The following is a 21,527-nucleotide window of genomic DNA, read 5'->3' as shown; positions in this document are numbered from 1 at the left end:
CTTCCGGCACGGGGGTACCGCAGGGCTCCAGGCCTACAGGAAGCTGCTGGCCTGGCAGAATGTTGGACGGCCTCATAAGGAAGTAGCTGACACCCTGAGGGACTGCAGCACCGTCCTTCCGGATGTGGGCGTGACCTTGAGTCAATGACCCCAGAAGGCGGCCCACCGGGTCTGGGAACCCAGGAGTGGAAGCAGAAGCGGCCCAGCCCCAACAGGCTCCGGGACCCGCCGCAGTGCAGGTGCTTCTCGTCCCCGCAACTTCAGGCTGTGAGACCCTCGCGGTCCTGGTCGGCGAAGGAAAACATGGCCACCCGGGGCGTGGCGGGAGTGTCCCACTCAATTCACAGCCACGGCTACCACCTGGCCAGGCGGCTGCTCGTTGCTGTAGACCAGCAGGCCAGGTGGGCACTGTCCTGGCCGGGAGGACCCTGACCACCCATGGAGGCAGGGCTGCTGCCCCGGGCATCTTGGTACTTCCACGCCCAGGTTTAACTGCAAGTGGGCAAGAGAGCAGAGCCCGACAAGGGCTGGGTAACCAGGACTTTAGACCCCCAAGGATGAGGGGCCACCCCCTGGGGCAAAGCAGGGAGATGGCATGGGTCAGGGCCTCATGGCCTCAGAGCCAGTGGCTCACCGGGTGGCTTGCCCCACTCACCCTCCTCCACCGCCGCCGCTCAGGCTCGTGACTGCACCCTTCTCTGGAGGGTTACCCTTGGCCGACACGGACCACCTTACCCAGGGGTCACGCTGCCTCTTCCACACAATCAACGACCGACCGAAGGGCACGTTAAGACCCCCGTCTCAGACGTAAGCGCCAATCACAAACCCAGCCTGGGGGGCTGGGCCGAGGGACAGGTCACCACCTGGGCTGAGCAGGCCCCAGCTGGCCCGGCCTCCACCTCGCCCTATGCTCTGGGTCACTCAGCCTGGGTTTCTCTGAGGGGTGCAGCCCCCGGCCAGCGTCTTCACGAGACCCGGTTCTTCTGCCCCAGGCCAGGACACAGTGGCCAAGCTCAGAGCCTGGGGCCGCAGCACCCCCTTAGCCCAACACACAAGCTGACCTGAGGACAAAAAGTGAGACAGGACCCGCGGGAAGGTTGGAATTGCTTTTATTTGGGCGAGCGCCGCAGGCCCGCCGTGGTCGGGTTAGTGTTCTGTCCTCAGAGGCAGCCGAAGCCTGGGCCTCCACCCGCCACCTACCTGGGTTAGTGGGACGTGCAAAGCTCAGTCGGAGAGCAGAGGCGGGGGCAGAAGCCACCAGGGCGCGGGGCTGGATGGGGCAGGACTGGTGGCACCGGGCTGGGCTGCCTTGTCCCCAGGCCCAACACAGGGACTGAGGAGCCCTGGGAGAGGCAGGCAGGCAGCACCCAGGGTGGGGTTCCACAGGTTCCAGGGGACAGTGGGCCCACGGAGGGCAAGAGGCCTGCAGAAGCCCAGTCATTCCCGGCCGGCACGCCCAAGAGCTGGGCAGTGGTGAGCCTTTCACCAGGAGGGTCTGTCTCCCACCCCAGGTCTGGGTCCTCGGGGCCTGGGGTGCGAAGGGGGACACAGAAGGCACTTACTAGGGAGCTGAGGCTGGAAGGCTGAAGCCAGAGGCGTGGGGTCTCGGGCACAGGTTGTGGGCTGGGAATGGAGCCGGGAACAGGCTGGGGCCTGGCCCGGGCCAGCTGGGTCTGCAGACTGGACCCTCATCTTCCCATGGGGAAGGGGCTTCCCTGGGCAGCCTAGAAGAGATGGCTGACCCAGGACTCCCTCCCTCCCTCCCCAGCAAGGCCCACTGAGCAAGCAGGTCAGTCTCGGAAACAGGAGAAAACGCTGGCGCTGAGGGCCCTGCTACCCGAGCAGGTGGCTGGGGGTTGGGGGGGGCCGGCCTACAGGGCTGGGGGAACCTCGCCCAGATGGAACCCCCCTGGGGAGATGAGAGGGCTGAGTTGGGGGCCCAGCTCTGGACCCTCCAAGGCACCTGGCTGTGGTGAGTGGCAGGTAAAGAGAAGCGGGGAGACCTGGGGTGGGGGGGTGGTGGGGGGCGCGAGGTGGTCAGTGGGGCTGGACTGGCCCCGGCCCCCAAGAGACAGGCTGTCTGGACAACAGATACATGTTAACGTGTTAGTCTGTACTTTTTGGTTAAACTTTAGGCACCGCTTGGGAGGAAGACACCTTGAAACATTAAAGACCCCAGCACCTGGGCGGGGAGTCTGGCCACATGCAGAGCGGGAGGCGGGGTGCAGGAAGGGGTCAGGCTGCCGCTGACTCGGGGCCCCCCGCGGAGGGCGCGGGCCCTGAGGCGTAGCGGCGGCCATAGCCCGAGGACGAGTAGGACGAGGAAGAGAAGGTCATGGAGAAGCCCGAGCCGGTGGCGTCAAAGCTGCCGCGACGGGAGCCAGCCCGGGAGCCGGTGCGCGAGCTGGAGCGCGAGCCGGCCGCGGAGCCGGAGCCGCTGATGCTGTAGGGGCTGTAGTAGCCCTTGCTGGACTGGGCGGCAGCCTCCAGCAGCCGCAGGCCCGTGCCCTCCTCCACCATGCTGCGGTCCAGCGCGTCCTTGTAGGAGATCTTGAGTTTGGTCTTGGGGCAGGTGAGGTACTTGGAGTAGGCGCTAACGTCGCGCAGCTTCTGGGCGGTGCGGGCATCCACGGTGCCGCGCTGCAGGGCCTCGTCCAGGGCCACGCGGCCTGGCGTGTCGGGCTCGATGAGGCCACCCGTCAGGTACTGCACCTCCAGGAAGCGCTGGCCTGCCTCGTAGTAGAGCCAGCCCTTCTTCAGGGCCTGGGCGGCCGACATCTTGGTCTTGGTGCGTGGGTCCTCGAAGCCGCAGAAGGCCTTCTGGGCCAGGTTGATGCGGTCCACCATGATCTTGTCCACCAGGCCCTTGTTGACGGCGTCGGTGACGGGGAAGCGCTCGCCGGTGCTGGGGTCGATGATGCCCCCAGTGCAGGCCTGCGCTTCCAGCAAACGCTGCCCGGTGATGTTGTCCACCAGGTTGCGGTGCATGGCCTCTGTGATAGACACCTTCTCCAGCGTCTCCGTGTCCAGGATGCCAGCCACGGGGCCCGTCTCCTCGGTGGGGTCGGACCAGGAGGCCAGCTGGGTCCTGGAGACAGCGGGGCTGATAGGGTAGGAAGAGGAGGACCCCACGGAGGACGAGCGTGAGCGGAAGCCGCCGGCGTTGCCTGAGAGCATGTCGGCGAACTCGGCGATGGAGAGCGTGCCGGCGCGGTACTGGTCCAGCGCCGAGCGGTCGATGAGGCTCTTGGCGATGGCCTCATCGATGTCGTACTGGCGGCCCGAGCGGCGGTCGATGATCATGGACTTGACCACGCCGTCCGATGAGGAGATGGTGATCTCCTCCCACTCGCACTCCTGCTCGGACAGCTCCAGGTAGGTCTGGTGGTCGATAAGGCCCTTGCGGTAGGCCTCGTACACCGACATCTCCTTGCCCGTCTCCGGGTCCACGATGACCACACGCCGCTTGCGCACCGAGGACTTAGAGGATGTCTTCCGCTCCCGCTTCTTCTCCTTCAGCGGCAGGAGCCGCAGCCCTGTCTGGGGGTCAGTGACGCAACGCTCCATCAGCTGCAGGTAGGTGAGGTTCTCCTCCGTGTTGGGGTCAAAGAAGCCCTTGGTGTCGTCTGAGGGGTCGGTCAGGATCTCATTCATCTCCTCGTCAAAGAGGCCGCGCTGGTAGGCCACGTCCACGGGCAGGCGGTGGCTCTCCTCGGGGTCGATGATGCCGCCCGTGGCGATCTGGGCCTCCAGCAGCCGGATGCCGTGGTCCTTCAGGATCAGACCCTTCTTCATGGCCTGGAAGAGGGAGATGAGCTTCCCGGAGTAGGGGTCCTTGTAGCCGGTGACGGCACGCTCGGCCGACAGCAGCTTGTCCTTAAACTCGGGACCCACGATGCCCACGCGCACGGCCTCCTCCACGGTTAGCTTGAGCCCCTTGATGGGGTCGATGACGTAGCCGGTGGCCGCCTGCGCCTCCAGGAGCTCGAAGGCCGTGCCGGGGCGGATGATGCCCTTCTTCATGGCCTGGTACACCGACAGCCGCTCCCTGGTGGCGTCGACGAGGACGCCAGCGATGCTGCTGGTACCCTCGAGGAACTTCTGCAGGTCCTTGGAGACCTCCTCGACGGAGGCCAGGCCCTCCTGCAGCCGCAGCGCCGTGGCCTCATCCATGACCTGCGAGCGCACCAGCTCCTCCACCGTGATCTGCTTGCGCAGGCCGCGGAAGGTCAGCTTGCGGGCGTCCGCGAGCGGCAGGAGGAGCTGGCCGCTGGCCTCGTCGCGGCGGCACCGCCGGAGCAGCTGCGTGTAGCTGAGGCGCTCGTCCGTGGAGGGGTCCACGTAGCTGCGCACCTCGCTGGGCTCTGACAACCGGTCGTGCGTGTCCTTGTCGAGGTAGCCGCGCTGGTAGGCCACCTCCAGCGGGAGGTGGAAGCCTAGACGCGGGTCGATGATGCCGCCCGTGGCCAGCTGAGCGTCCAGCAGCCGCAGGGCCTCCTCGGTGGGGATCAGGTCCTTCTTCATGGCCTGGAAGAGCGAGATGGTCTGCTCCGTGTAGGGGTCACGGTAGCCGGTCACGGCCCGCTCAGCCGACAGCAGCCGGTCGTGCAGCTCGGGGCCCACCAGGCCCTTCCGCACGGCCTCATCCACGGCCAGCCGCTCGCCCTTCACCGGGTCCAGCAGGAAGCCCGTGGCCGCCTGTGCTTCTAGGAGCTGGCGGGCCACCTCGGCACTCAGCTGCCCCTTCTTGAGGGCCTGGTAGATGGTCAGCGTCTGCCTGGAGCTGGGCCGGTAGATGCCGGCCACACAGCCCGTGCCGTAGAGGTAGTGCCAGGCGGACTCGGCCTCCAGCACCTCGCGGAGGCTCCTGGCGCCCTCCCGGAGCAGGCCGTAGGACTCGCGGGAGATGACCCGGGCCTCGTACAGGTTCTCGGCGGTGATGCGGCGGCCGACGTGGTCGAAGGAAGCCAGGTTCTGTGAGCGGACTATCTCGGTTTTCTCGATGATCTCGATGATGATGATGATCATACGCTCCTTGGTCACGCGGCCGGCCTGGAAGTCGGCCATCAGCTGGGCCCGCTGCTCCTGGGGGATCAGGTCCGACTGCATCACCTCCCACAGGGACATGGTGGAGCCACTGTGGCTGCCGCTCCCAGGGATGTTGATCTGTGTCTCCTCGAAGGCCCTCCGGGTCTCCTCCTCGGTGTACACCCGCGTGGTCTCCACCACCTCTGCTTTCTCTGCCCCTCTCAGCGGCAGGAGCCGCAGGCCCGTCTCGGGGTCCTCCACGCAGCGCTCCAGCAGCTGCAGGTAAGTGAGGTTCTCGTGCGTGTTGGGGTCGAAGAAGCCCTTGGTGTCGTCGCTGGGGTCCTGCAGGACACGGTTCATCTCCTCGTCGAAGTAGCCGCGCTGGTAGGCCACGTCCACGGGCAGGCGGTGGCTGTGCACGGGGTCGATGATGCCGCCCGTGGCGATCTGGGCCTCCAGCAGGCGGATGCCGTGCTCCCTGAGGACCAGGCCCTTCTTCATGGCCTGGAAGAGAGAGATGGTGCTGCCTGAGTAGGGATCCTTGTAGCCTGTCACGGCCTTCTCAGCCGACAGCAGCTTCTCGTGCAGCTCAGGGCCCACGACACCGGCCTTCACGGCCTCGTGCACGTACAGACGCTGGTTCCGCACAGGGTCCACCAGAAAGCCAGTGGCTGCCTGGGCCTCAAGCAGGAGGGTGGCGGTGCTGGGCCTGAGCAGGCCGCGCCGCATGGCCTCGTAGATGGTCACCTTCTCTTTGGAGTCCTCCAGGTAGATGCCAGCAAGGCAGCCGCTCCCCTGGAGGAGTGTCCGCACCGAGTCCAGCTCCGAGAGGTCCTTGACCGATGTCTTGCCATCCCTGAGCTGCTCATACTGGGTGCTGTTGAGGACCCCGGCGGCCAGGAGCTCGCTGGCTGGCACAGGGGCTCGGAGGCCACTGAAAGAGAGCCTCTCCCGCCGTACGGTCTCCACTTCCTCCACGATGGTGATGAGGATCTTGATGACCTTCTCCACGGTGACCTTGCCCGTGCGGAACTGGCGCAGCAGCTCCTGCCGCTGCTCGGCCGTGAAGTACTCGGAGTTGATGAGCTCCCACACTGTCACCGTCCTGCCCTGGAAGCTGCCCACGGGGACCTCAACAGTGGCCTTCTGGAAGGCCTCATGGGCCTGGAGCTCGGAGTAGAGCTCCTGCTGCCGGGCCCGGGCAGCCTCCTCCGAGAGTGGCAGCAGGCTCAGCCCCGTCAGCTGGTCGGGGCGGCACTGCTGCTGGAGGTGGCTGTAGGTGACGGGCTGCCACGTACGGGGCTCGTAGTAGGTCTTGGCGTTGTCCTCGGGTGCTGAAAGGGCGGTGCTGGTCTCCTTGTCCAGGTAGCCCCGAGCACAGGCGACGTCCAGGGGCACACGGTGGCTCTTGCTGGGGTCCACGATGCCACCTGTGGACAGCTGGGCGTCCAGCAGACGCAGTCCCTGCTCCCTGGGGATGAGACCCTTCTTCAGGGCCTGGAACAGGGACACGCTCTGCCCTGAGTACGGGTCCTTGTAGCCTGTCACAGCCTTCTCGGCCGACAGCAGCTTCTCGTGTAGCTCGGGCCCCACGAGGCCGGCGCGCACTGCCTCGTCCACAGTCAGCCGTGCGCTGGTGGTGGGGTCGATGATGTGCCCGGTGCCGGCCTGGGCCTCCAGCAGGGCCACAGCTGCCTCTGGCTGCAGCAGATCTTTCCTCAGGGCCTCGTAGATGCTCAGCTTCTGCCCTGCCTCCTCTAGCCACACACCCGCAATGACGCCGGAGCCCCGCAGGGCCCGCCGCACGGCCTCCGCCTCGGCTACCTCCTGCACGGAGCGCTCGCCCTGCTGCAGCTGGCGGAAGAGCTCACGGTCAATGACCCTGCTCTCAAGCAGCTCCGCAGCAGGGACCAGGGCACGCAGGCCCTCGAAGCAGAGCTGGCCCTTCTGTTCGTGCTCCTCGACCACGGTGATGACGATCCTGATAATCTTCTCCACGGTGACCTTGCCCGTGCGGAACTGCCGCAGCAGGTCCCGTCGCTGCTCGGCCGTGAAGTACTCGGAGTTTATGAGCTCCCAGATGGTCACCGTCCTGCCCTGGAACTTGCCGAACGGAGCGGACACGGTGGCCTTCTCAAACACGTCCCGGGCCTCCGAGTCGGTGTAGACCAGCTCACCACCCTTGGCAGCCTGGTCTGTGAGCGGCAGGAGCCGCAGGCCCGTCTCGGGGTCCTCCACGCAGCGCTCCAGCAGCTGCAGGTAAGTGAGGTTCTCGTGCGTGTTGGGGTCGAAGAAGCCCTTGGTGTCGTCGCTGGGGTCCTGCAGGACACGGTTCATCTCCTCGTCGAAGTAGCCGCGCTGGTAGGCCACGTCCACGGGCAGGCGGTGGCTGTGCACGGGGTCGATGATGCCGCCCGTGGCGATCTGGGCCTCCAGCAGGCGGATGCCGTGCTCCCGGACGATGAGGTCCTTCTTCATGGCCTGGAAGAGGGAGATCTGCTCCCCGGTGTAGGGGTCCTTGTAGCCAGTGACGGCGCGCTCGGCCGACAGCAGCTTGTGATGCAGCTCAGGGCCCACGACGCCCTCCTTCACGGCCTCGTTGACGGCCAGCCGCCTGTTCCGCACGGGGTCCAGTAGGAAGCCTGAGGCCGCCTGGGCCTCAAGCAGGATGAGGGCTGTGCCCGGGCTCAGCAGCTGCCTCCTCAGGGCCGCGTAGATGGTCAGCTTCTCGTCGGCAGGCTTCAGCAGCAAGCCGGCGATGCTGCTGCAGCCCTGCAGGTAGTGGCGCACATCCTCCCGCTGCGCGAGCTCAGCCACCGTGATGCGGCCCTGCGCCAGCCGCTGGAGCTCCTCTGTGCTCAGGATGCCCACCTCCTGCAGCCGCTGGGCCGGCACCTTCTGCCGCAGGCCGTCAAAGGCGTAATCAGGCTCTGCCACGGCGGCCGGGCCGTCGGCTGCGTCCTGGCCATTGGGCAGGGCTCTGGCGGCCGCAGCCTGAGAGGCAGCGACCTCCCCCGGGTGGGCCAGTGCAGCCCGGCGCTCCTCCTCCAGGTGCTGCAGCCGCTCACGCAGCCTCTGGTTCTCCTCCGCCAGCAGCTTCTCCTGCTCGTGCCGCTGCAGCTCCAGGCACCGCAGCTCCTCTTGCTTGCGCCGCACCTCCTCCTCGGCCTCGCGCTGCCGCCGCCGGGCCTCCTCCATGCTGGCCGCCAGCTGCTCCTTCTCCTGCTGCAGCTGCTGCTGCTGCCGCTGCTGCTCCTCACGCAGCTGCTGCGCCTTGGCCACCTCGTCCTGGAAGAGCTGCTCCAGCTTGGCCTTCTCCTGCTCGATGAGGTGCTCCCGCTGCAGCAGGCTGTCCTTCTCGGAGAGGAAGCTCTGCTGCAGGGCCTGGGTCTCCTGAAGCAGCTGCTCCTGCCGCACCATCTGCATCTGCGAAGGGGGAAGGGGGCGGTCAGGGCCACGCGGGCCTCCGGGAGCACCTGCCCGAGAGCAGACCCCGCCCCAGATCCCTGCCCACGCGCGGGGAGATACCTCCTCAGACTTGAGCTGCAGCAGCTGCGCCTCCTGCTTGAGCTTGTCCTTCTCGCGCTCCAGCTCCGCGATGGCCTCCCGCAGGCGCTCGGCATCCTGGTCACTTTGTTGCCGCTGGGTCTCGAGCGTCTGCACCAGCGTCACCTTCTCCTGCGTGGCGAGCTCCGTGCGGTACAGCCTGTCGCCTATCTCCTCCGCCTGCTTCCGGAAGCGCTGGGCGTCCTCCTCCGCACGGGCCTGAGCCCGGCTCATCTCGGCCACGCGCAGCCTGAGCCGCTCCGCCTCGGCACTCATCTCCAGCTGCCGCTGCCGCTCTGTCTCCAGAGTCTTCTGGAAGCCCTGCGTTTCCTGTGCCAGCTGCTGCGCCATCTGTTCCTTGTCCTCCTGCAGCCGCCGGGCCTCCTCTTGGGCAAGCTCCTTCTGCTGCTGCAGCAGCTCTGCCTCCGCCTTGAGCCGCGTGGCCTCCTGCACCGCCTGCATCTTCTCCTTGAGCATCTTCTCTGCCAGGGCCCGCTGCTGAACCAAGTCTTCCTCCGCCAGCTGCCGCAGCCGCGCCGCCTCCTGGGCCGCCACGCTCAGCCGCGCAGCCTCCTCCGCCACCTGCTTCATCTTCTCCGCCTCCTCCTGCAGGAGGCGCTGCGTGTTGTCCTTGTCGCGCAGAACGAGCGCGCGGTTCTCCGCCTCGATGCGGGCCTTGAGCTTGCCCAGCTCCTCCATCTGCACGCGCAGCGAGAACAGCTCTTCCTCCACCTGGCCGCGCTGGCGGGCCGCCTCCGTCACCTCCGCCTTCAGTCGCTGCAGCTCCTCGTCCAGGATGCTCTTCTGGTGGTCGGTCTCCTCCAGCTGCAGTCGCAGAGCCGTCAGCTCCTGCTCTACCTGCGCCTTCTGCCGCAGCGCCTGCTCAGCAAACTGCTTGTGCTTCTCCATCTCAGCGTCGGCCGCCTGCTTCTGCCGCAGGGCCGCCTGCTCTGCCTGCGCCCGCCGCGCCGCCTCCTGCTCGGCTTCCTTGCGCAGCTTCTCCGCGGCAGCCTGCGCCTGCGCCTGCGCCTGCGCCTGTGCCTCCGCCGACTGCTTCAGCCGCTCCGCCTCCTCCACTTGCCGCCGGGACTGCGCCGCCTCGTGCTCGGCCCGCTCCCGCGCTGCCTCCGCCTCCTCTGCCGCCCTCCGGGCCGCCTCGGCCTCACTGCGCAGACGCTCCAGCATGCTCTGCTCCTGCTGGAGCGTCTGCTGCAGCTCCTGCTCCTTCTGCCGCACTGCGAACGCATGCGCCTTTTCCTCCGCCTGCAGCCGCTTCTGGGCGGCCTCCTGGGCCAGCTGCAGCTGCCGAGCCGACTCCTGCTCTGCTCGCTCACGCAGGCGCCGCGCCTCCTCCACCTTGGCCTTGAGCCGCTCCACCTCCTCCAGCGCGGCCTTCCGTTGCCGCGCGGCCTCTTCCTCGGCCGCCAGGCTCTTCTGCACACGCTCCTCGGCCTCGCGGCGCCGCCGCTCCTCCTCTGCCGCCAGCTGCCGCTGCCGGGCGGCCTCCTGCTCCGCCTGCTCCTTGCTGCGCAGCGTGTCCTCGGCGTTGCCACGGATCCGCCCCAGCTCCAGCTCCAGCTCCGCCTTGCCGGCGGCCGCCTTCTCAAAGCTCCCCTTGAGCGCCAGGATCTCCTCCTCCACCTGCCGCCGCTGCCTCAGCGTGTCCTCCACCAGCCCCTTCTGCCGCTCCAGCTCGCTCTCCGACGCCTTGCGCAGCTGCGCCAGCCGCTCCTCGATGTCGGCCTTGTGCTGGGCCGCCTGCTCCTCCAGAAGCCGCCGCTGGAAAGCCTCGTCTTCTGCCAGCCGCCGCAGGCGCTCGTTCTCCGCCTCCTTCTCCTTGAGCGCGATCTCCGCCTCCGTCTTGAGCCGTGTGGCCTCGCTGATGGCGGCCAGCTTCTCGGCCAGCACCCGTTCTGCCTCCGCCCGCTGCCGCACAGCATCCTCCTCCGCCAGCTGCCGCTGCCGCTTGGCCTCCTCCGCCAGGGCGCGCAGGCGGGCGGCCTCCTCCGCCAGCTCGCGGAACCGGCCGGCCTCGGCTTCCAGCCTCTGCTTGGACTTCTCGCTGGTGGAGCGTGACTCCTCCTCGGCCCGCGCCTTGCTGGCCAGCAGCACCTCCATCTCAGCCCGCACTTTGGCCAGCTCGGCCTCCAGCTCCCGGCGCTTCTGCGTGGCCGCGGCCGCCTCCCGCTGCAGCCGCGCCAGCTCCTCCTCTAGCAGCTGCCGCTGCTGCTCCCCCTGCTCCGTCTCGGCCCGTAGCCGGATCAGCTCCTGCTCCGCCGCCAGGCGCTGCTGCGCGGTGCCCTCCGCCAGCTGCCGCTGCTTCTCCAGCTCCCGCTCGGCCAGCTCGCGCTGCCGCACGGCCTGCTCCTCTGCCTTGCCGCGCCGCCGTGCCTCCCGCTCCGCCTCCTCCTTCTGCTTCTCCGCCTCGGCCTGTGCCAGGCTCTTCTGCTGCGCCACCTCCTCCGCCTGCAGCCGCATCCGCAGCGCCTCGTTGGCCTTCAGCTGCCAGCGCTCCAGCTCCCGCTCAGCCTCCGCGCGGGCGCGCTCGGCCTCGGCCTGCTGCTGTGCCCGCCGCGTGGCCTCCTCCCGCAGCTGCACCACGGCCACGTGCTCTTCCTTGAGGGTGCGCTCCAGCTGCGCCGTCTTCTCGGCGAAGGAGGCGTGCTCGCTCTGCAGCTCTGCCTCGGCGCTGCGCTGCGCCGTCTCCAGGGCCACCTGCACTTGGCGTGCCCGCTCTGCCTCTGCCTGCCGCAGGCGCCGCTCCGCCTCCTCTGCCTGCAGCCGCAGCTCCTCCAGCGCCTGCAGGGCCCGCTGCTTCTCGCGAGCCGCCTCAGCCTCTGCCTGCACACGCAGGGCCAGCTCGGCCTCCGCCTGCCGCTTGCGCTGGGTCTCGTCTTGCACCTGCCGCCGCAGGCGCTCCGCCTCCTCCTGGGCCTGCCGCTTCTGCGCCTCGGCCTCTTCTGCCCGCGCACGCAGTGCCTGCAGCTCACCCTCTGCCCCGCCGCGCTGGCGCTCGGTGGCCTCCAGCTGGAGGCGCACCACGCGGATTTCCTCTTCGATCCGCAGCCGGCTGCGCTCGGCCGCCTCCACCTGCCGGGCCTTGGCCTGGATCTCCGCCTCCGAGCTCTGCCGCAGGTGCTGCAGCTCCTCCTGGATGCTGCGCTTCTGCTGCTGCGCATCCACCGCCACCTCCTCCCGGCGTGCCACCTCCTCCTGCATGCGCCGCTGGAGCTCCTGGGCCTCGCGCTCTGCCAGCGCTTTCGCCTGTGCGTGCGCCTCGGCCAGCTGCCGCTGCTTCTCCAGTGCGGCCTCCACCTCGGCCAGTCGCTCCCGCTCCTCTGCCCGCTGCTGCTCAGCCAGCCTCTGCGGCCGCAGCAGAGAGAGGGAGAAAACCGGAGAGAGGGGTGAGCACGGAGCAGGGGCTCCCAGCACACGACACGGTGCCCCCACAGCTCACCCTGACAGCGCGGTGCAGGGGTTGGGAGGGGACAGAGGTCCCGGCCCAGCCGAGGGAGGCTGCGTGCACCCACCCAGGGCACTTGGGGCAGCGAGCGCAACCTGGCTCCACAGTGCTCACCAGCCTGGGGATAGGAGACCCAGATGTTCTCCCCTCTTCCCGCAGACAGGCGACAGAGACACACAGACAGGGGCCGGGGGGGGGAGAGAGAGAGAGAGAGAGAGCAAGCAAAGCAAGGGGCTCACAGGGCCTGGGAGCCGCGCCCGCCATACAGCCCTGCCTGAGCACCGCTGAATGCCCGGCGGCCTGGCTCTGGCCACGGGGCCCCTCTCCCTGACCCGGCGGGGCAGGGTGGCCAGCGTGGGACATCAGCGCAGATCTGAGCCAGTTCGGAAGGGGGACTCGATAGCCTGCGGTTCTGAGCAGAGAGGAAGCTGCAGGTAGGCCAGACGGAGGGGTCACCCAGGAGGCAGGAGGAACAAGACGGGGAAGGTACCCTTCCTCACCCAAGCACCTCGGGGCACCCCTCCCCAGCCCCCATGACCCAACAGCCCAAGGTTCTTGCAGAGCAAGTGGCCAAGCAAAGAGCCCAATGCAGAGTCCCGAGGAGGCACACACACGAGAGCCGGTGGGACGCCTGGTGGGGGCAAGCGCCAACACAGAAGAGAAAGAGAAGATGCCAGCCGCCACAGCAGCCGCCACAGGGAGGGCAGTGCGGCGTCGGGCCAAGGTGGGCTGGGCCGCAGGTCAGGCGAGCCTGGGGACAGGCCGTGCTGCGGGGAGTTGGGGGGAGGGCGTGGGGAGAGCTCAGGCGGGCTCCTAGGGGCCACATCTGGGGCAAGGTGGGCAGCAGGATGGCCTTCCCACCCCGGCGGGTCATACCTCCTCCTCCTCCATACGCCGCAGAGTCTCACCGATGAACTTGATGTACTGGCTTGTGAGCGTGCTCAGCTCACTGTAGCGGGTACGCAGGTCCACGTACTGGGGGGCGGGAGGGAGGAGGCACCCAGAGTCAGCCCTGCCCCTGCTGACTCAGGCTCAGCCCACCCACCAGCCCTGCCCCTCAGCCTCACCTCCTGGATGACGCTCTCGGCCCCCGACTGGACCTTGGGCTTCTTGGCTGGCGAGGCCACCGGCTCCAGCTGTGCCTTGTACGTGACCAGCTGAAGCTCATAGTCCTGCAGGGACACGCTGGTTGGCCGCCAGCTCTGCCCTCCCCACCCTGCCCCTGAACCTGCCCACAGGCTTTGCCCAGCACGGCCTGGCCTGGGGGGCCCCCTTGAGGTCCCAGGCCCACCACCTGCACGTCTCCCCTGGGACACGAGGCTGCAAAGGCCTCACCTTGATGGCATTGATGTACTGCTTCGCGAACCTCTGGCACTCCTCCACCTTCTCCCCGTGGCGCTCGATATCTTCCAGCAGTGCCTGGGAGAGCAGGGTGGTCAGCAGCCAGAGGGCGCACCACGCCCCCGCCCGGCTCCCACCGGCCCGGCCGGGGCCCACCTACCTTCTCCTGCCGTAGCTGCTCTCGCACGGCCTGGCTGTCGGCCAGTGGCATGGCCTGGATCTGCTCCTGCCTCTGCTTGGCGTCCTGCAGCCAGGCGCCCAGCGGGTCCGCGCTCTCGCGGTAGTAACGCAGCTGGCGGCCCAGCTGCTCGAGCTCGCGCTGCCGCACATCGGTCTGGGCCAGCACGGCCTGCCAGCGCTCCAGAAGCAGGGCGACCCGCTCACGCCAGCGCTCCACCTCCACGTCCCGCTCGCCGTGTCGCTGTTGCAGCCGCTCGCCCACCTCCTGCGCCCCCCGCAGCTCGTCCCGCAGGGCATCGAACACAGGCTGCTGCGCCTCCGCCTGGGCCCGAAGCGTCTGTTGGGTCAGAGAAGAGGGTGCCGTTTCAGCCCGAGGCCCCTGCCGCTGGCCCCGGCGTCTCTGGGCCCTCACGGCAGGGCGCGGGCCTGTGGCGGTACCTTCAGCGCAGCCTTGGTGGCCTCGAGCTCTGGGAGGGTGGCGGGCACGGCCTGGGCCTCCTTGAGCTGCTGCTCGTGGGCCCTGAGCACCTCCTCGGCCCCCTGCGTGCTGCGGATCACCAGGCTGATGGTCTTGAGCCTGCGGGAGAGCAGGGCTCAGAGCGGGGCTGGGGTGCAGCCCACACACCTTCCACACCAGTGACCCTCCCGCGGGTGGGGGGCCCTAAGTCCTCCTCTAATAGCCCCTCAAGCCCTCTCACCCCACATCCAGTCATCAGGAAGCCCTGCCTGCAAGGCACACCAGGACTGAACCCCTCCGGCCACCTCTGCGACCCCCACCCTGGTCCACACCGGCCATCCCGTGGCCAGACCCCCCAGCGGACCCCACCTCGTTGGCACCGTTGCCCTGCCAGTCCATATACTCCCCAAGACGCCCCTTCGGTCACAGCCCCCCGGCCGCCGTCAGGTGCACTCACTTCTCCAGGTAAATGGCGGACAGGCTGCGGACCTGCTCCAACTTGCCCAGGGTCAGCTCCAGCTCTGAACGCAGAGTGGGGGCAGCGGGTGACGGCTCGGGCAGGGCCAGAACCTTCTCGGCCTCGGCAGAGAGCCGGGCAACCCCCTTGCCCAGCCCCTCCACCTCAGCCTGTGCTTTCTACGAGAGACGGAGCAGGAGGCGAGCTGAGCCCACACGCCCAGCACACAGCACGTGTGCAAGGCCGGGGTGGGGTGCAGCAGGGGGTAGGGTGCAGCACGGGGTGGGGGTGGGGTGGGGGGGTGGACGGGGCCTGCCTGCTGCTCGGTGATGCGCTGAGCGCACTCCCGCGCGGGCTCCTTGTCCAGCGGCAGCCGCAGGCGGTGCACGGTGCGCGTCTCGCAGGCCTCCAGCTGCAGCCGGATGTCCTTGAGCTCTGAGATGCAGCGCTGACAGAGGGACGACTCCTGCTCGCCTGCGGACATGTCCAGCTCACAGGCTGCCCCAGCCACGCCCTCCGCCGCCACCCCCCACCCCCCACCCCGGCGGCACCCGCCTACCCTGCTCCAGGCTCTGCAGCAGCTGCTGGTAGTGGCGGCTGCAGGAGCCGTACTCGCGCTCAGCCTGCAGCCGGTCCTCAGGCCCGAAGCCACCAGCGTCCTGGCTGTCCCGCAGGAAGGCCTGGTAGTGCAGCTCCAGGCTTCGCAGGGCCTGGCGCTGCTCCTCTGGTTTCAGCGTGCGGAACTGCAGACGGCACGAGGGCTGAGTACGGCCGCAGGAAGACCCCTGCCGCCCGGCACCACCCACAGTGCCCAGCGGGGCGGTCGTACCGTGACCAGGGACCAGGAGCGGATGAGCTGCATGTCGCGGCTGAGGCTCTGCCACGCCAGAAGGCTCTTCATTTCCGTGTGCAGCTGGTGCCACAACGCAACCAAGGCCTGGTGCTGGGCCTCCAGCCTGCCAGGTCAGGGGCACAGTCAGGGGTGTCCGGCGACCCGCCCGACACCACCCTCTCCAGTTGCATACCCAGGACCACGCACCTGGCGACGGCCTCCTGGGCCTCCTGGTTGGGCGGGGGCACAAGAAAGCACACGGAGGGCACGGTGGCCTCGCTGCCGGAGCTGCTGAGCACCTTCCAGTAGAATGGCTGCGCAGGGCCTACCATCTGGCACTCGTCACCCTTGTGCACGGTCACCTGAAGCAGTCAGAGCATCGCAGCGTGGCCCCACCCACACCCATGCCCACCCTGCCCGGCCCACCCTGCCCGGCCAAGCCCTCACCTCCACCTGCTTGTAGTCGCACACGGCCAGCAGCGGCACACGGCCCCGCACGGGGTGCGCTGGGTTGCGGGGCTTTAGCTGCACGATGGCCTTGGCCCGCTTGGCCAGGCCCGAGAGGTGCCCCCTGTACTCGTTTAGCTGTTCCTTCTCGTCCTGCAGAGGAGGGGCAGCTCAGAGGCCATCACCCGGCGTCAGACACCGAGCACCCAGACGGGGGTCTGTGAGGACCCACGTGCCCACCCCGGGAAATGCAGGAGCACCCCTGGACCCCCGCAACGCCCTGAGATCCCACGTCCTTCCAACTGCCCCCAGAATGCTGTGGGGCTCGGCACTCAGCCAGGACAGGCGCCCGGTCCCGCCGACACTCCTTCCTTCCCAGTTAGGACCGAAGGGCTTCCCCAGCCCCCGTCACATGTGGCGTCCTTCAGGGGAGGGCCCCACAGCGTCCTCTCCCCTCTGCCCTCCCCTGTCCTGCTGTGGAAGGTCGCCCACCTCCTCCCATCCAGCCACTCCGAGGGATGGAGGACCGTCCAAGGCTGCAGGTCAGGGTCCACGCGGAAGCTGCCTGCACCTCTCCCGCCCCCTCCTGGGCCGATGCTGCCACTGAGGGGGCCTCCTGGACCCCAGGCTTCGCTGACCCCCACTCCTGACCACAGGAGCTCCAGGCGGCAGGGCCTGCCAGCTTCCTCTCTCCTCCATCACTCCCTGCCCCAGGGCACCTGAGCAGCACACTCAGCTGCCTCTGTGTCCTCCTCAGCCCTCCCGACTGCGCCTGCCCCAGACTGTCAGGCCCGAGATGCTGATGGACCTGCCCGTGGTGACGTGGCTGGCAACAGAGCAGCTGACTCAGGCCTCTACTCCCTTCAGGGGCTGTGTGGGTGGGGGAGGCTCGTACCAGCTCTGGCCAGCCACCTGCTCCCAGGCCAGGACCCTGCCGCTAAGCTCTCGGATCGTGCCTCCTGACCCCTGCTGGCACCTCTAGTCACCACGCTCCGCCTCCAAAGGGACCTTCCCAGAGCATCGATGCAGCCCAGACACCGGGCCAGCCTCTCCCTGTGCCCCCCTGGCCCTGGACCCTGCCACCTCGATGCCTGCCGCCGCCTGTGCCCCTCCAGCCCCACAGGCCAAGAGGCCGGGCCTCAGCGTCTGTCTCTTGCCGGGCTGCACGGCCCTGGGCTCGGCGGGGGCCCGGGTGGTCGGCTCACCTGGGCGTCCTGCAGCAGGTCCTCGAGCCGAGTGACGGTGATAGAACGGTCACAGGTATACTTCCTGCGCAGCGTCTCCTGCAGTTTCCGCAGCTGCTCCTCAGCCTCCCGCACGTCCGAGAAGAACTGCGGCGGCAGAAATGGGTAACGCTAGGCCAACAGCCGAGAGCCCCCGGCCAAAGCTGCCCCAGCACGGGCCGGAGGGGCTGGGCCCAACAACCGGGGAGGATTCTGACGCGAGGTCCGTGGGGCAGTGCGCGGGGTCGATTATCCACGTCCGCACGGACACGGGGAGGGGCTCCTCGAGGTCACTGCAGCAGAGCCGGGGGTTGGGGAGCCCAGTTCTCACCTGGAAGTAGGCGGTGTTGTCCTTTAGGTGCGCCTCGATACAACAGCACAGCTGTAGCATCCAGCTCCACTGGGTCTGCAGGGCCGCCTGGAAGGACTGCAGCACAGCACGTGGCCCCGTCGGGCCCTGCCCCGCACAGAGGCCCGGGGGGATCCCCCCAGCCCTGCCCCACCACACCAGGGGGGCCCGGGGGGGGTCCCCGCATCCCCACCCCACCTCCGCCGTGGGCCGGGCAGGGTGGTCTTCCCGAAGCAGGCGGTCGCCGGTGCCCTGGATCTCTTTGATTTTCTTTTCCTTCAGCTCTAGTTCGTGCATCAGGGCCTAACATGGAGGCAAGGGCTCTCAGGGGTGGTGCCAGGGCCGCGTCGGGGTCCACCCATCTCCCGCCAAGCACCACCCGGGGTCTGGAGCCGGACCCGCACTGGGGAGGGCAGTCGTGGGAGGGGAGGGCCCGGAGGCTGGCCACCTGCCTCACCGAGTAGCCCTCCTTCTTGGCGGCCATGTTGGTGTTGCGGTCGCTCCAGTCGAAGCCCACCTCCTCCTCCTCCCTGTCACTCAGCCACATCAGCTCCTTGGTGGCGGCGGCCACAAAGCCATGCAGGCTCTCCAGGGACCGGAGGCGGGCCTTGGAGGAGCTCTGTGAGCAGGCAGGCGGGGAGTGTGTCAGCCCCGCGCCCCCCTCCCACCCCCCCGCCCCCTCCCACCCTCCCGCCGCGGCTCCCAGCCGGCCGCCACTCACGAGCAGCCTGGTGTACTGCAGGTCCAGCCGACCCAGGCAGTCTCGGTAGGCGCCCCGGGTGGCCGGGGAGAGCTGGCCCTGTGAGAGGTGAGGAGAGGTGAGGCCTGCGGCGGCCAGGACCTGGCCCGCGCCCACCGCCCGGCCCCCACTCACCTCGTCAGTGCGCGCCCGCTCGATCTTGGTCCGGAACTCCTCGACCGACTGGTGCAGGCCTCGGTGGCTGCCCAGCTGCGCCTCCACGCTGGGCAGGTCCACGCCCCACTCAGCGCTGTCCAGCCGGCGCTGGTTCTCCTCCACCCAGGCCAGCAGGTCCTGCAGGTAGCGCAGGGTGGAGTCCTCGAGCTCGGGGTGCCTCGGCGTGCTCCGCAGACGCAGGTTGTACTCGGTGCGGACGGCCACCAGACGCTCATGCAGGCGGTACACCCTGTGGGCGGGGCAGGGGTCAGGAGGGGTCAGCGGAAGCGGGGTGCCCTCCCCAGGCCCTGGGGGTGGGCGGGGGCCTGGCCCACCTGCGGTACATCTGCTCGCCCTGCGGGTGCCGCCCATCCTTGAGAGTCTGCACGTCGTTGAACAGCGTCCGGATCATGCTATCCGCCTTGTCCAGGTCCCGCTCCAGCTCGCCCGCCCGCTGCGGGGCCTTGCCTGAGGCCAGCAGCCGGACATCCTGCAAGGTGGTCGCCCTGACTCACAGCCTGGACACCCCGCCGCCCGCCTGCCTGCATGGGGCTCCCCCGCTGCCTCCAGGCCCACCTCCATCCTTTCCCTTTCCTCCCCGTCCACCACGGCACATTCTTCTGATGTTTCTGGCGAAACCCGCAGCCCCCACCTCTCTGGGGGACCCAAGACGGGGTCCAAAGGCCTCCACTAGGGCCCAGAAGCCGGACGGTTCGTGGTCTTGTCCTCCAGCTCCCACCCCTGGAAAGTTCTCCCCAAGAGAGCCCCTGTCCAGGCCCACACAGTCCTGCCTCTCTGGGCCCCACGGGTCTGGGCAGCAGCTCAGGGCGGGCCTGGTGCCCAGGAGCCAACTCTGCCCGAAGCTAGCGGTCAGAGTCTGCTCCACACCCAGAGGGAGGAGCGCTCAGGGCCCGCCTCCCCCCCAAGCCTCCCCGCCCAGGCCCCCCCTCGAGCCCGCCCCTCACCGACTGCAGCAGGGCGTCGGCCTGGTTCAGCTGCTCTTCACACAACCCGGCCTCCATCTGCAGTTTGCTCACGACACGCTGAAGACGCTCTAGTCTGCGGCCCAGAGCAGCCACGGGACCCCAGTGAGTGGCGTTGGCCACCAGGCTCCCCGCCGCAGAGCGCAGCTCCCCTCCTGCTCCCGGCCTGCCCACCAGCCTGCCTGCGGCCCACAGCTCAGTGTGGGTTTCTCAGCCTCGGGGAGGGGGCATTTCCTCCCCAGGCAGTGACTCACCCTCGGGTGGCTTCCCTGCCACCGCAGGGCCCCACCCGCCGCCCAGCTGCCCCGTCAACCCCAGCGCCCGCCCACCTCTCAAACTCGCTGCGGAGCTGCTTCTCCCGCTCCAGGATGGCCACGTGCAGCTTGCCCCACTCCTTCTCCACGTCCAGCGGGTGGTAGCCGGGGGGCATCTTGAGCTGGCCTGCTTGCACCGCCCCCTGTGGGCAGGGGCCTAGCTCAGGCCTGGGCCAGCAGAGGCTTGGGGGTCACCCGGGCCCCCGGCCCACCGGACCTGAAACAGTCCTGGTCCCAGCTCTGTGGTAAGGCCGGGCCAAGCCTGCTGGAGGGGACCCCACAGGCCCCGGGCTCCCAGGCAGCTTCACTGACCTCCAGAATGCCCCCCGCTCCCCTCCCTCCAGGACCCCCCTCACCTCCAAGGACTGGTAGATGCCCTTGCACCGGTTCTTGTCCGCCTCCTTGGCTGGAAGCTCCGTCTCCTTAAACTTCAAGAACTGGCACCACAGGATCTGGGGACAAGAGGTGTCAGCAGGCAAACCTGGGGCTCCACAGCGGGCACGGGACCCCGGCTAAGCAGAGAAACCCACCTCGATTTCTTCAAAGCTGGAGGGGAAGCGGCGCTCCTCGAAGCCCGCCGTGTGTGCCCGGATCCACTGCAGCACCAGCAGCACCAGCTCGCGGTACTCCTGCCAGCGCAGCTGCAGCTCCTGGGGAGGGGGGCGACGGGCTGTCAGGGGCCCGCCTATCCCCTGCCCGCCCCGGGCCTGCCGGCCAGCACTCACATTAGCCTTCACCCCGTCCTGCACGTCGGGCACCCGGGGCATGGCATCGTACAAGGATGAGACGTAGGTGATGATGGACTTCTCGTCGGGCTGAGGGACGTCCACATCTGCGGGGGAGGAGGGTCAGAGGGGCCTCAGCGAGCGGCAGGGGAGGAGAGAGTGAGGCGGGGGCCGCGGCACGTACCCTCAGGGTCCAGGAGCCTTGTCACCCCCAGGTCCCGCTCTGCCACGGAGAAGGCCTGGTCCAGGTTCTCCAGGTTGGTCTGACGATACACCTTGTTCATGTCGATGAGCGTAGGCCTGTGGGCAAAGGGGCGGGTGGGGCAGGCAGGCGGGAACACAGGGGCAGCGAGGCCCACCGGGCAGGTCAGCACACAAGACATGCTCTCCTCAGGCCCCCAGAGACACAGAACCCCCAGCACACGCTCATCCTGAAAAACACCCCCACCCCACTAGCGTCCAGTCCCACCCACCCAGGTAGCCCACCTGCAGGTGCTGCACACATTGGGCCCTGGCCCCAGGAGCTCAAGGGGCCTACAGTGGGCACAGGCACAGGGTGGGGTGCCGGTCAGCCTGGGCCCCCCGCAGGGCCGACCCCACACAGGCCCCTTCTGGGGTGTCCACGTGGGGCCAGTGCTCATGGCTCTGAAAACCAGCAGGCTGCTGTCCTCTGGCCTCGAAGCCGGCACGGCCTCAGGAAGGTCCCAGGAGGAGGCGGGAAGGGCGTGCTTAAGGCTGGGCCTACTCGCCTGCACCCTCCCAGGGAGGCAGGCTGGCGCTGGTGCCTGTCCCTGTGGGCGGCAGGTCCCCGTGGGCGGCAGACGCCTCCTCGCCCCCACTCGTTTGAAGTTGCCCAGCTGAGGGGCTGCAGGGATGCCCCCGACCCACAGTGCCCTCCCTGCCCCGGGCCGCGTACTTGTGCCGATGGATAATGGCGTTGAAGAGGCGGCCATCTCGCCAGCTGGAGGTGAAGTTGTCACAGCGCAGGCCCTGGAAGCCCTCTATCATGCGCTGGGACCACAGCAGCAGCTTCTCCTTGGCTGTCATGTCCTCCGACTGCCCGCTCACCTGGATGTCCGAGATCTGCCCCACACAGCGGGCAGGAGACGGGAGCTCAGCCACGGCCACCGACCTGCCCGGCGCCCGGTCAGGGTGCACGGGAGCTGCCAGGCCAGCTGAGGCAGGCTGGGGCCACAGGGACCCGCCACACCTCAGTGTCACAAGCCGAGGCCACTCTAGGCAGCAGCTGCCACGGAATGGCAGGCCCCCAGCCCCTGCTGTCGCCAC

At 68.5% G+C, this 21,527-nt stretch overlaps 1 protein-coding gene across 12 annotated transcripts in view; it reads right to left on the bottom strand.

Moving 5' to 3' along the window:
• Positions 1-1,093: 1,093 nt before the first annotated feature.
• LOC307175930 (plectin) overlaps positions 1,094-21,527 on the bottom strand; it is a 57,569-nt gene continuing 37,135 nt past the window's right edge. For all 12 annotated transcript variants that reach the window (XM_079901644.1, XM_079901648.1, XM_079901649.1 and 9 more), the window contains 27 exons: positions 21,157-21,323; positions 20,425-20,540; positions 20,241-20,347; positions 20,046-20,165; positions 19,872-19,967; positions 19,531-19,658; positions 19,184-19,277; positions 18,554-18,708; positions 18,198-18,468; positions 18,045-18,122; positions 17,781-17,942; positions 17,522-17,626; positions 17,306-17,401; positions 16,957-17,082; positions 15,752-15,904; positions 15,512-15,666; positions 15,302-15,428; positions 15,032-15,215; positions 14,789-14,946; positions 14,473-14,651; positions 13,997-14,135; positions 13,539-13,895; positions 13,373-13,456; positions 13,105-13,209; positions 12,914-13,012; positions 8,557-11,937; positions 1,094-8,454 (listed from right to left, as the gene is read on the bottom strand). In XM_079901644.1, the coding sequence (XP_079757770.1) occupies positions 2,236-8,454; positions 8,557-11,937; positions 12,914-13,012; positions 13,105-13,209; positions 13,373-13,456; positions 13,539-13,895; positions 13,997-14,135; positions 14,473-14,651; positions 14,789-14,946; positions 15,032-15,215; positions 15,302-15,428; positions 15,512-15,666; positions 15,752-15,904; positions 16,957-17,082; positions 17,306-17,401; positions 17,522-17,626; positions 17,781-17,942; positions 18,045-18,122; positions 18,198-18,468; positions 18,554-18,708; positions 19,184-19,277; positions 19,531-19,658; positions 19,872-19,967; positions 20,046-20,165; positions 20,241-20,347; positions 20,425-20,540; positions 21,157-21,323 (13,161 nt within the window). In that variant the 3' untranslated portion in view covers positions 1,094-2,235. The remainder of the gene's footprint in view (positions 8,455-8,556; positions 11,938-12,913; positions 13,013-13,104; positions 13,210-13,372; positions 13,457-13,538; positions 13,896-13,996; positions 14,136-14,472; positions 14,652-14,788; positions 14,947-15,031; positions 15,216-15,301; positions 15,429-15,511; positions 15,667-15,751; positions 15,905-16,956; positions 17,083-17,305; positions 17,402-17,521; positions 17,627-17,780; positions 17,943-18,044; positions 18,123-18,197; positions 18,469-18,553; positions 18,709-19,183; positions 19,278-19,530; positions 19,659-19,871; positions 19,968-20,045; positions 20,166-20,240; positions 20,348-20,424; positions 20,541-21,156; positions 21,324-21,527) is intronic.

This window comes from Stenella coeruleoalba, assembly GCF_951394435.1.
Source record: "Stenella coeruleoalba genome assembly, chromosome: 17".
Lineage (NCBI taxonomy): Eukaryota > Metazoa > Chordata > Mammalia > Artiodactyla > Delphinidae > Stenella > Stenella coeruleoalba.
The sequence above is the reverse complement of the archived record's forward strand: the minus strand, read 5'-3'. Positions and strand labels throughout refer to the sequence as shown.